General features: G+C 33.7%; 2 protein-coding genes and 1 pseudogene across 2 annotated transcripts; 1 reads left to right on the plus strand and 2 right to left on the minus strand.

The window, feature by feature from the left end:
- The first annotated feature begins 1,132 nt into the window (after positions 1-1,132).
- LOC126772027 (uncharacterized) lies at positions 1,133-2,711 on the plus strand. Its single transcript, XM_050492205.1, has 3 exons — positions 1,133-1,159; positions 1,735-1,861; positions 2,008-2,711. The coding sequence occupies exons 1-3, from the start codon at positions 1,133-1,135 to the stop codon at positions 2,709-2,711; spliced, it is 858 nt and encodes a 285-aa protein (XP_050348162.1).
- A 452-nt stretch (positions 2,712-3,163) lies between these two features.
- On the minus strand, positions 3,164-5,633 carry LOC126771628 (odorant receptor Or2-like). Its single transcript, XM_050491626.1, has 4 exons — positions 5,516-5,633; positions 4,767-4,962; positions 4,084-4,301; positions 3,164-3,873 (listed from the first exon to the last, which is right to left on the minus strand). The coding sequence occupies exons 1-4, from the start codon at positions 5,631-5,633 to the stop codon at positions 3,164-3,166; spliced, it is 1,242 nt and encodes a 413-aa protein (XP_050347583.1).
- A 3,401-nt stretch (positions 5,634-9,034) lies between these two features.
- Positions 9,035-12,573, minus strand: LOC126772028 (odorant receptor Or2-like; annotated as a pseudogene).
- Positions 12,574-13,052: the final 479 nt, after the last annotated feature.

Genomic DNA, 13,052 nt, shown 5'->3' on the forward strand with positions numbered 1-13,052 from the left:
TGATAATAATTTCTTTTGTATAATAGCTCTACGTTGGTCACCAATTCTCTGTCTGCTTACTTCCATATGTGGATATTTATCTATAAATTTTATATGTAATGAAGAAAGATATGAATTTGTGTCTGATTCTAAATTTGTAAGATATAGATAGGTACGTAGGATGAACTTATTCATTTCCATACTCTATTTTTTACGTTTTTTTACGCCACTGGTGGTGGGCACAGGTTCACTGACAAAATTTGTCTCCTGTGCAACATCCGCCAGTTGAGCACCGGTTGATGATGAATTTGGTGAAGATGCATACAAAATTGGTGATTAAGAGGGTATTGATGGGAATAAAGATTTGGAGGATGAATTAGAAGTCTGCGTGGACTCTTCTTCTAACGATGGCACGTTCGCCTGTATATATTTTTTGTTTTAGATCTAGTTATCATATTATTCCCACGAGTAGCTAGGGACATAAAAGTCAATCACAGCAGAGCCCTGCATTCACTGTGATAAGGGTAAATTAAATTAGAGGTCCCCTTGTCTCTAAAGTTCGCATACTAACGACTAAGCACCCCCTTAGTCATGGAGCCCTCGGCGTACGCTGTTCCACCTTGGCTTGGGTTGTATCTCTCTTGGTCTGTCTTCTCATCTTAGGCCAATCCAGCATGAGTAGCTATATTAGCATAGCCCTAAGAATCATTGAAGCGCACAAGTCCCACCACGTCGGCAACGTAAAGATACGTCGGTGGGGTTATTATTATTATTATTAACATATTTGGTATGTAGCGAGTGATAAATATTTCTTACAGTTGCAATGTCTATGGGCAGTGGTTTCCACTTACCATCGGGTGGCCCAATCTGCCTATATTCACCTACCCATATTAAAAAAAATTTTAGAATAAAATTAACTAAATCCTCTTTTCAGATATATCTTTGTTCTTCTATATAATAACATTAATCGCAGGAGTGAGTTACATCTATACTTACATTTTCTCTATGGCCTGGATGGTGTTCTTCCGTTACGGTCTATCGGATATACAAGGGACATCGGTAGCTATTGCTTTTGGCACCTGCAGTGTGACTTGCGTAACGAAGTTCATTTTTATGATAGCGTATGCGTAAGTTCAGTTGTTTTTTAGAGCAAATGTGTCACCACAATAGGTCACCAAAGGTACTACACAATAAAAACAAATAAAATAGATTTATCTAATCTTAAAAGTTTTGTATTTAAATTCTTCTATTGGATCAGGTGCACTTGCCTTATTATTGCTTGAATAAATACATTAACCGCTGGGCCCGACTTCGTACGGGTAAAATAAAGATTTTACCCCGAAATATTTTTTTAATTGATGTTACTTTAATGAATCATGAATAAGAAATATATTATTAGGTGCTGGGGGTGGGGAAGATTTTTTATGTTTTTATAAGAAAAACCAAAAAAGTCGGTCCGAATAAAAGTCGTACCTATCGTATTGTGTGTCTCAGAACCAACCAGGTGACAAAAAAAATCATTCATCAAAATCGGTTTAGCAATTTGAATTACGAACACATGCTTACCGGAATTTTATGTATGATTAATTATTGCCTTATTAAGCAATATAATGCATAACATAAAAACTGTAATTTAATCTATATTGTACTTGCAATTAACACAGAAAAGAATTGAGAAATACAGTCCACAAATTTTTAAAATGCGATTCTCAAGTAATAACCAACACAAGATTTGCTAAGAATCTGCGTAAGAAGCTTCGAGTTGTTAAGAAACGGGCCATAGCTATTTGGGTATTTCTCGTCTCTAATGGTGGTATTTTCACGGTGATACCATTTATCATTCCTGGAAGACATTTTACAGTCGAAGTCTACTTACTTTATGGTAAATTATAATTGCATATAGCAGTTTTAAACTATTAACTACTATAGACTTATTTTAAATTAAATTTTAAAATTATTATATAAATTTACATTACTAAAACATACATAATAAATTCTATAATAAATTCAAAATGTCTCATTTCCCAGGTCTAGAACCCATGTTGGAAACACCCAATTATGAAATAGCAACTTGCATCACGACTATAAGCGTTGGGTTTGCAGTTTACATAATGGTCAATGTCGCAGTATATGTCATAGTTATCGTTGGTTACAATGAGGCACAATTAAATGCACTGAGCGAAGAACTAATTAATGTATGGGATGATAGTAAAAACTTTTACAATCACGTCAAACATAGAATAAGTGATAAGGTACACGCTGTGTACATCCAAAAGCAAATAATGAACGAATTCATACGAATCCGTCTGAGAGACATCATAAAGTTTCACATTGCAAATATTAATCTTTTTCATGAATTGGATGAAGAGTTTGGATCGACATTAGCAGTTGAATATAGTATTATGGCTGTTTCTATAATAGCTGGACTACTTGGTGGCCTGGAAAACACGTATCTTCAACTACCATATGTGATTGTTCAAATATTAATGGACTGTCTTGCTGGACAGCGATTAATAGACGCTTGTGATAATTTCGAAAGATCTCTATATTCTTGTAAATGGGAAAACTTCAACGCAAGCAATCAGAGAACCATACTCTTAATGTTAATGATGTCACAGAAAACTCTGATGCTATCTGCTGGTGGAATTGCTAAATTGAATTTTAACTTTATGATGAATATACTAAAGTCAACTTATTCTACATACACAACATTAAAATCAACAGTGAAATAATTTTATTACATATTTCAATAGTTTCAATAGATTATTGAAATAATTATTTAAGCGTCAAAATTTAAAATAAATTGGATTTGGGAAAGAAATGTTTTGCTTGTTTTTTTATTGATTCGTTTTTTTAAGGGCTTAAATTTAATTTTTAAGCTTTTCCTTTTAATAGCTTCTAAAACGGGTTAAAAAATTTTTCGAATATTAGATTTATAAAAAAATTAATATGCTTTATTTATATCTTTAAGTAGACGGAATAATATGGTATCCATAAAATCTGTTAATAGTGGTTAAGTAAATAAAAGAAAGATATCACTAAGTATTTTATTATTTATATGCAAAATCACAATACACATATTAAATAAAGAAATGTGATTGATGAGTGGTATATGATTTTCGATTAAGGTAGGTGTTAAATGTGTTTCAAAAAACAGAATGCAGAACAGTTGCAGATACTGTTTTTAACTAACAGTCGATTGCAGCGTAGTGTAAAATGAATACGTGGATTTGATAAAAGACATAAGACAGACAAAATCGAGCGTGGTCAATCCTCCAGCGGTGAGCTTCAGTGGTTTCTGTGCATTTTGCAGTATTAACAAAATTGTTTTCATATTTGATTTGTTGAAATTTTCCCATTTGCAATCGTATACAGCATTTTCGAAAACACAACTGGCATCTATCAACCGTTGACCTATAAAACAGTCAACATAAACTTGAATTAACGTGTAAGGTAGTTCCATAAAAGTGTTCTCAATACGTCCTAATAGTTCAGCAACTATACCGATAATCATAAGCGCAAATTCCACCGCCATGGTGACTCTAAATAGTGTTTCAAAGTCATTCAGAAGATTAATATTAGATATATGGAAAGGAATAATTTGTTTTAAGCGATTTGCAATGTGTCCATTAATAATTTTCATTTTTAACTCTTCTTCTTGTGTCGTAGAATTATTTGCGATAGATGTTTTAGTGTTATGGTAATATTCTTCAGAATCATCCCAAAGGTTCAGTATTTCGTCGCTAAGGGCAAGCATTTGAGCCTCGATATATCCGATTATTATAAGAATAAATGCAGATACACTAGCTAAAGTATAAGTTCCCACGATGATGGTTATCGTCTCGGATATTAATGCTATTTCGTAGTTAGGTGATTCAAACATTGGTTCTAAGCCTGTTGACAGAAATTAAAATATAAAAATACTGTATATTAATTTAACTGCGTATTTTAATGGCAGCTACAAACTTTTACATTTAATATTGATATGAATATCGTTTACCCTCAATAACAAAAAGTAAGTGGCATGTCATTAGTTTTTGTATGATGATGAATGTATTGATAGTGCAATGAATTGCTTTTATATCTTATAGTGCAATGTCTTACCATAAACGACATACAAGTCCTCGGCAAAGTGTCGCCCTGGTAAAACCAAAGGTAGTAAAGAGTAGGATAAACCCGTCGTCATTAGGAAAACCCACACAATCATTGCCCTTTTCTTAATCTTAATAAGTCTCTTTTGCAAGTTATTATTGAATCGAGTTCCTGGTTCCACTTTCCGATCACAATCCAGATATCTCTGTACTATGTCTTGTATTGTTCTCCTGTAACAATAACATAATATGGAGTTATTTCGATCTCTTTATTTTTATCAGGAGTAGTAGAGCTCCTTGCATCTTCTAGCAAAATTCATACGAATCTGATATGAAATGCGAAAGTAAATAAAATATATAATAATAATACTTAATTAAGTTATTATTAAAAAAGTCGAGGTGGCCCGGTGGTAAGAACGCCTGAATCTTAGCCGATGATCGTGGGTTCAAACCCGGGCAAGCACCACTGAATTTCATGTGCTTAATTTGTGATTATAATTCATCTCGTGCTTTACGGTGAAGGAAAACATCGTGAGGAAACCTGCATGTGTCTAATTTTACTGAAATTCTGCCACATAAGAGCAGCGTGGTGGAATAAGCTCCATGCCTTCTCCTCAAAAAGAGAAGAGGAGGCCTTTAGCCCAGTAGTGGGACATTCACAGGCTGTTACGGTACGGTTATGGAAGTTATTATTACTTGTAAATGATCATGAATAGCAACTTTGTGGCCCAAGTCTCACTATTAGTTCCGAGCGAGAAGACTACAGCTGCCGCTGTGAAGTCACCCGTCTGTCTGCAGCGGACGAACACGAACCAGAACATGGAGAATATATATATGTATATATAGCATACAGCAGCTATGGTCATGATAATGTAGTTCACGAATGGTATACCTTGAAAAAAAAAATTGGGTTGAAAGGCTTTGGAAATCTATTTAAATTCTTGCAAGACATTTTTTTTATAAAGTAATAGGCGGACGAGTATAAGACCACCTGATGGTAAGTGGTCATCAACGCCCATAGACATTAGCATTGTAAGAAATGTTAACCATCGCTTACAGCGCCAAATAGGAACTAAAATGTTATGTCTCTTGTGCCTGTCATTACACTGGCCCACTCACCCTTCAAACCGGAACACAACAATACCAAGTACTGTAAGTACTTTTTTGCTGTAGAATATCTGATAAGTATGTGGTACCTACAGACGAGCTTGCACAAAGCCCTGCCACCATTATAATAGTTTATTACGATTTTTTTTAGATTTCGCTTAAAAAAAGAGATACAATTGCGAATAGGGTAGTACGCAAGTGAAATTAATGATGTTGAGTTTGAGACGGCAACAACATTTCTACATGAGTAACATCTCCTTCTTGTGTGTTTTTCAGATTTTTGTTTGTTTTTGTAAAATCAAGATGAAATACGATGGTGGTACTGGTGTGTGACTTACGTTTTTTAAAGTGCTTGTCGATGTTGATGGTTACAAATCGTAATAAAAATGCGACATTGGAGAACATTGTCGGTAGGTCGCAATGCTTCAGTCCAAATTTCCCGAGAGAGAGCTTCATTCCTTTATCATCGAATAATAAAGAAACCTTATTTATTAAATGATCAATATTTAGAAAGGCCTATTTTTTTTAAATTTTTGTTAAAATGTTTTCGTTTCGGTCGGTATTATATTAACAATTAACAGCGAATTAATTTTGTTTGTTTTAATGCGTATCAAAAAAGATCATTCGGATCTGTTTTTTTTGAATTGTTGAATCTGAAAGCTACATTTATGTATATAGACATATTTAAAGAAACATAAAATAGTACATAATATATGTACATAGTCTAAGGTACACGTATTATAACATACATACATACAATTTAAAATATCTCATAAATGTAGCATATATCTAATTTAAATCATATTTTTTGTATAAAACCACTAAAACGAATAGTAAATACCGTTGTATAACAAATATTCCTCGGTTGGTGTTGTCTCAGATGGTTGTATTTTAAATGACAATGAATTGTGACACATGCATTTGTTAGTTGCTCGATTGGCGCCACTTTGAATATTATATCTAATTATTTCTTATTTAATTACTTCATCCATTGTCACATATTTAAATAATGAAGCTATTAATATGGTTATTAATATTATATTGAAAATTTGAAATTTGTAAGTTTATATGGATATGACGTGTGATAGAAGCAGTAATAATAATAATAAAGTCCTCCAGACCGATTTCGGCCACGGCAGCCAATCTCAAGAGAGATTAGCCAACTACACAGGAGATATTATAGTGCACAAGTGAGTGCGCAAACACAGTAATCCGATGGGACGGCAATCCGACACGAGCGGAAAGAGTTCAGGCGCAGGACCAACGGCTTTATGTGCTTTCCGAGGCACGGGAGTGTGTACACTTCCAACTTCCAGACTCCGGGCTGCTATTGAAAATGGTTTGACCGAAAAACCCAATAACTTTTTATTGGCCCGACTTGGGAATTGATCCCAGGACCTCCTGGTCTGCGGCCTTACATCAAGCCACTAGACCAACGAGGCAGGATAGAAGCAGTATTTACCGGTTAAAGGCAGATTACAATGTCTTATTTTTTAGTATACTTATTACTACTATATAGTACCTTCTTTTTCTAGCAATATTGTACATTGATAGCTTGTATATTATTTTATAAACAAGAAATAAAAGTAAAAACTTGAACAATTTTTACGTTACATAAAAGTAAGAATGTTTTTTTTTTCTAAATTTATGAAAACAAAGCAGGCGAAGATTATTAGTATACTTCTAATAACTAATCAAATTACATGACACCTGTAATATATAACGAGTTATGCAGAAAAGATAATTAATCTTCTATACATAATTTATTGTAAGTGTGGTTTGATGTGGTAGATACCATCGCCATGTTTGTTTTATTGTAATAGCTTTATTAAAGTTAACTAACGCTTGATAGTTGTTTCGTTCCAAAATTAACTATTCAGGCTGTTTGTAATCTCGGAAATCAAGCAGGACTCCCTTCGGCGGTGTTGTAAGAATGAAACACGACTACTAAAGATGAACTTTAATACCAAATTCTTATACAACAAAGACAAGACACATCCGGAGATACGCTTATCTTTGCCTATTAATAAATAAGTCATAATATTAATTGTAAAAAATATATTAATTTATAATAAAAAATCTCGTAGTTTGTACTTATATATAAAGATAAATTATTATTCTGATGTTTTGTAATTTTATGGTTGTTTTAATTAGTCATTCGTTTGACAATCACCTTTATGACGTCATAGCATGGTCATACAGCTTAATTTTGATTAGTTATTATAAAATAGTTGGCATTAAAACTACTCGGTGATATATTTCCTTTTAATAAGCAGAAATATCTAAAATTAAAATATTGAGAGCCATTATATCTATTGACTTGAGTGCTTTGTGACGTCAGAATGGCTTGTAGCTAGAGGGCGGCACTTTCCTAATCTTTGAGCAAGGAACATTGTAGTTATTTTATTATTGAAAGTAGAATATCTGTCGATTTTATCTAAATTCAGTTATTTACGGGGTTTTACTTGTTTTCATTGTTAAATTATCTTACTTTTAATAATTCAATAATCCTTCATTGTCACGTAATACAATATTATTAAAACCGTTGACGTAAAAGGGATCGTTAATGTATTTATCAAGTACTGCTGTTTTGTGGTGATTATCTGATTCCAGGCGATATTGCACAAAGCCCTACGATCAGTTATTATCAAATGCCTTAAATAATTAACCAGTTCTGACAATATCATATGCATCATATAATATATGTTAAATACATAGCGCTCAAAAAGCTCATTACTATTGAATCGGCGTGTATGTTTAGAGAAGGATGCAAATTTTGGTTCCACCCTTCAATAGCTACATGTTATTACATAATATATTTATTAGATAGGTATTTTTGAACTGAACAAAATTTACTATGGCTCCAAGTTTTAAATCGTAGTCCGTTCAGTTATGCTCTTAGAGTTGAATGACGTCTATGGTGGCATAAATTAAATTTACTAAAAGACCATATGGAAATTTTTACCTTCAACTACTGAATCACTCGTTTCCTTTCCTCTCTCTCCACTCGAAGAATCTGTAGTCAAGAATGTAATGTTTGCTTTGAATTTTAGAGTGTTAATTTTAAAGAAAATCATTAAACATTAAGAAAATGCCCAATCTGTGGAAAATCTCTAGGGTAGTCAATTCAATAATTGATAATGTATCTTTTCTTGTAACTACGCCTGCACTAATATTTGTACTTGGTGGTAGTAGTGGCTTTGTCGTATTTAGGTACCACCCACTTATTACATATTTTTTTGCCAAACAACTATACCTAGTAATATTGGGTTACGGTTTTGAGGCTCATAACATCTTAGTTCCCAAGGTTGGTGGCGCATTGGCGACGTAAGGAATGGTTAATATTTCTTACATATCCAATGGTTGGTGGTTCCACCAGACCATCAGATGGCGCATTTGTTTGTCTGCCTACCGATTATATACAAAAAACATATACGTGTGTGTGGTAACTTAGTAATTGTATTCCGATGAACAAATGAAATGAAATAGTTCGTAGTTATAATGTTATGCATCTTATTATATTTATATAATAAATGATACACTAAGCAGGCAACACTACATTTTATTTAATATTTTTTTATTTTTTACACTGAAAACATGCATTATACTCTCCATAATAATCGCTTAATTATTTCAATCATATTTATTTCATTAGCATACTCGGGAGAAAACGGTGTATTGCATCGTCTTCAAACTACTTTCATACGAGTTCGTAAACGTTAAATTTCAAAGTATTTAATATTTTCTTCTTCTATTACTATTGTCACCATCTGTGCTACCTTCTGATCTAAGAATATCGCGTGCTGTTTTCGTAATATCTGTTATTGTTTATAAAAAATGTAACATGTTTTTGCAAATCACTTAATTCGGTTTTAGCCAACAGTCGAACTCAGTGTCGTGTAAAATGAATACGTAGATTTGATAACAGACATTAGACAGACAAAATCCAGCGTGGACAATCCTCCAGCGGTGAGTTTTAGCGGTTTCTGTGCATTTTGCAGTATCAACAAGATATTTTTCATATTGGATTTATCGAAATTCTCCCATTTGCAATTGTATACAGATTTTTCGAAAAAGTTACTGGCGTCGATCAATTTTTGGCCTATTAAACAATTGTTATACAATTGGATGAATGTGTACAGCAGTTCCATGTAAGTATTTTCTATTCGCCCTAAAAGTACCGCAACTATGCCAATAATAAGCAGCCCAAATTCGATGGCCATGGTCACTCGAAATAATCTCTCGAAGTCATTCAGAAGATTGATATTAGTTGTATGAAAAACTATCACTTGTTTTAGGTGATCTGCTACGTGTTCGTTAATAATTTTCGTTTTCAAATGCTCTTTTTGTATCGTAGAACCAATTAGAGTCGATTGGTTGGTTTCATAGTAATGTTTTTCGGCATCCTCCCAAAGGTGAAGCATTTCAATACTAAGGGCATACATTTGGGCTTCGATATACCCGATTACTATCAGAATAAATGCGCTGACATCTGCTAAGGTATAATTACAAACGATGACTATTATTGACTCTGCGATCAGTATTATTTCATAGTTAGGAGTTTCAAACATAGGTTCTAGACCTGTTAAAAAAAGTTACCTTTTAAGTTTATTTATGTTACTTAAGAGCTGTCTATTGATGCAATCACGGAGGGAGTACTTAGATTGAATAGAAAAACTTAAAGGTAAAGAAAGCTAAGTTTTTAAAGGTGGTAGAGGTTTTAGCAAACCTATCTGGGTACCTACGAGGATTGCTTAAATGCGAACTATCAGTTATTCGACTACCAAACATCAATACTTTGAATTTGGACGCTTTGAACGTTAGAAATATATTCATTACACATTTAACACATTAATATTGATCATAGTTTGCGCGATACTGCACATAAAGGCGAAAAGAAAGGCTAACATTTCTAACAGTGCCAATGTTAGTCTACCTGAAAAAAAGTTAGCTTATGGTCCAATGCCTTACCATAAATAATAAACAAGTCGTGTGTAAAATGCCTTCCCGGTAATAGTAAAGGTAGTGCAGCGTACGATATGGCCAGCGTTACGAAGAAACCCCATGTCAGCATGACTCTTTTTTTAATCTTTAGAAGCCTTTTTTGCAAGTTATCATACAAACGAGTACCTGGTATCACATTCCGGTCGCATTCCAGGTATCTTTCTACTATATCTTGTACTGTTTTCCTAAAATGATAAAATACTATGCATATATATATATATATGTAATACAATTGACGTATCACAGCAAATGCCATAATCATTGAATTAAGACTACATATGCTATAAGATGAATTATTTGTGTTTTATCAAAAATAATAAATGATTAAAAACCTCATAACGATTAAGAGAACAGCAAAGAACTGCTGTACGAATTTGTCAATAATGCTTCGATTCATGTAAGTTTAGATTTTAATATAAGGGGCTATCCGTTATATTACGTCAAACGTTAAGGGCGGGAGAGAGTAAACAAAGTGTCCAATTATTAAATTACAATAAAGGATATTGTGACGAGTCATAAGCTTCGCAACGTAAGTGCTAAGACTTCAAACCTCAACTAGAAAGAAAGACTAAAAATATTTGCAAGTCTTACAATATTATCATAAATAAGCCGCAGTTAACATAAGCCAATACTAGGGGCGGTAAAAGAGAAATAAATTCAAATAGAAATATATATATGAATAATTATTAATTCAGTAATTTTTAAATATAAATTTCCAAAATTGATTATATGTCACATTAGTAGGTAGGCACGTAAATTTGATCATGTCTGACAAGGAGGAATGCCTGAAAGGCGCATAAACATATTTAACGCATGAATTTGTCATGTGATGTCGGAAATACAACCAACCGACAAAAGAATTCTTAAGGAGCCAGTGTGCCATACCACGTCTTTTTATGTCAAATAAATAAAATTAGTATATTGTTGTTGTGTCGTCGAGTGAGCATGGCATAATAAAAAGTAGATAGTCTTTACATTAAACTGGTTCATTTAAAAAAATAAATGAACTATGTACAAACTAGCAAAGGAAAATTCTTAAATCTTATATATTAAACCCTTAAAAAGCGCTGCTCAAGAATTCAATTATTACTATTATTTTTAATTTATGTCAATGTAAATATATTAATATTACTTGTAAATTTTCATGAATATAAATTTAGTGATACAAGTTTCGCTTATAAGTCCGAGCGAGAAGACCACAGCTGCCGCTGTGAAGTCACCCGTCTGTCTGCAGCGGACGAACACGAACCAAAACATGGAGAAAATGTATATGTAGATAAAGCAGACTGCAGCTATGACTACGAGTATGTAGCTCACGAATGGTATACCTTGAACAAAAATGTTATTATACTACGTTTCCCTTCGTGCTTCGCATTACTAAAATGTTTCAATGTATTATGTCAAAAGCATACAATCAATTGCTTATATCATTCGGATGTGTCGGAATTATTTTGTTATTAATATTTCTTGGATGTATTTACGATTACCCTCGCTTTTTTTGTTGCGATTTATTTTAATTGGCTTTGTATATGGACTTTGTTTTTTCATTGACGACTGGTTTTGCTGTTTGATAGTAGTTGTTTTATAAGCCATCATTTTGGAAGTAGTGGAAAAATCTATCAATTTAAAAGCGGGCTTGTGGAGGATACCTACCGGCTTCACGAGGAAAACGGTGGCCTTCGTAAAGAAGTCGAGACACTGCAATTAGAGCTAAAAACCCACCGTCGTTAGTCCGCGGAGATGCGAACAACGGTGGCAGCGGCTAACGATAGGCGGCCAGTTCCTTCACGCAAAGGTGCATCATCCTCTATTAGTAGCCAAACTGAAATTGGCCGCCCTTCGAACGGTTGCCTGTGATCGTTGCAGCCAGAAGCGCAAGAAAAGGGTGTTACGTACGCCCACGTCCTGGAGCGAGCCGAGTATTGAGTAAAGTTCTTCAGGACCTCGGAATCTGTGTCCGACTCAAAGTCCGTCGCTCTGTGCCAGGGCGACGTTCGCTCGGGCTTCGAAGGTGAGATCCAAGAATAACGTAGTGTACTTAAATTGTGATGTAAGTTTATATTTGAACAAAATATGTGAATAAATGTTGTCGTGTATATGCATGTATTTCTTTGATTTTATGTTATCAGAGCCTGTAAGTACTAATACTAGAACTTATTTCACACTATCTAGCACGCACAAGAAATATCACGTATTTTTTTTTGTTTTTACGTTCTTTATGTGTAATAAAGTTTTTGTAAATCTGAAATGACTAAGAAATAAGCCGTGACTTACGTTTTTTATAGTGCTTGTCGATGTCGATGGTTACAAAGCGTAAAAAAAATGCGACATTTGAGAACATTGTCGGTAGATCGCAATGCTTCAGTCCAAATTCACCCAGAGAGAACTTCATAATTTCTTAACTTCTATAAATTCTATAACAAATGGATTTAAAAATATTTATCATTTTGCATTAACTATTCCTTTTTTTTCAGCTTTTCACCGTCCACTGCTGGACGAAAGCTTACAAGGACGAAAGGTGATTTTTTTTTTGTTTAGTATAGGTAGGCGGACGAGCACTTGATGGTAAGGGGTCACAAACGCCTATAGAGATAGACATTGTAAGAAATGTTAACTATCGCTTTCATCACCAGTGCGCCACCAACCTTGGGAAATAAGATGTTATGTCACTAAAATAAAAATGCTACTTTTCCTTTATTTAGCGCACAATATCTACCAAGAACACAACAATACCAAGTACTGCTGTTTTGCGGTAGAATATCTGAATATCTAACCTACCCAGACGAGCTTGCACAAAGCTCTAACACCAGTAAAGAATAATATATCTACCTGAGTCAAACTACACTATGGTATATATATTATAATAAATAT

This window comes from Nymphalis io, chromosome 11, assembly GCF_905147045.1.
Source record: "Nymphalis io chromosome 11, ilAglIoxx1.1, whole genome shotgun sequence".
In the NCBI taxonomy this organism is placed as follows: Eukaryota; Metazoa; Arthropoda; class Insecta; order Lepidoptera; family Nymphalidae; genus Nymphalis; species Nymphalis io.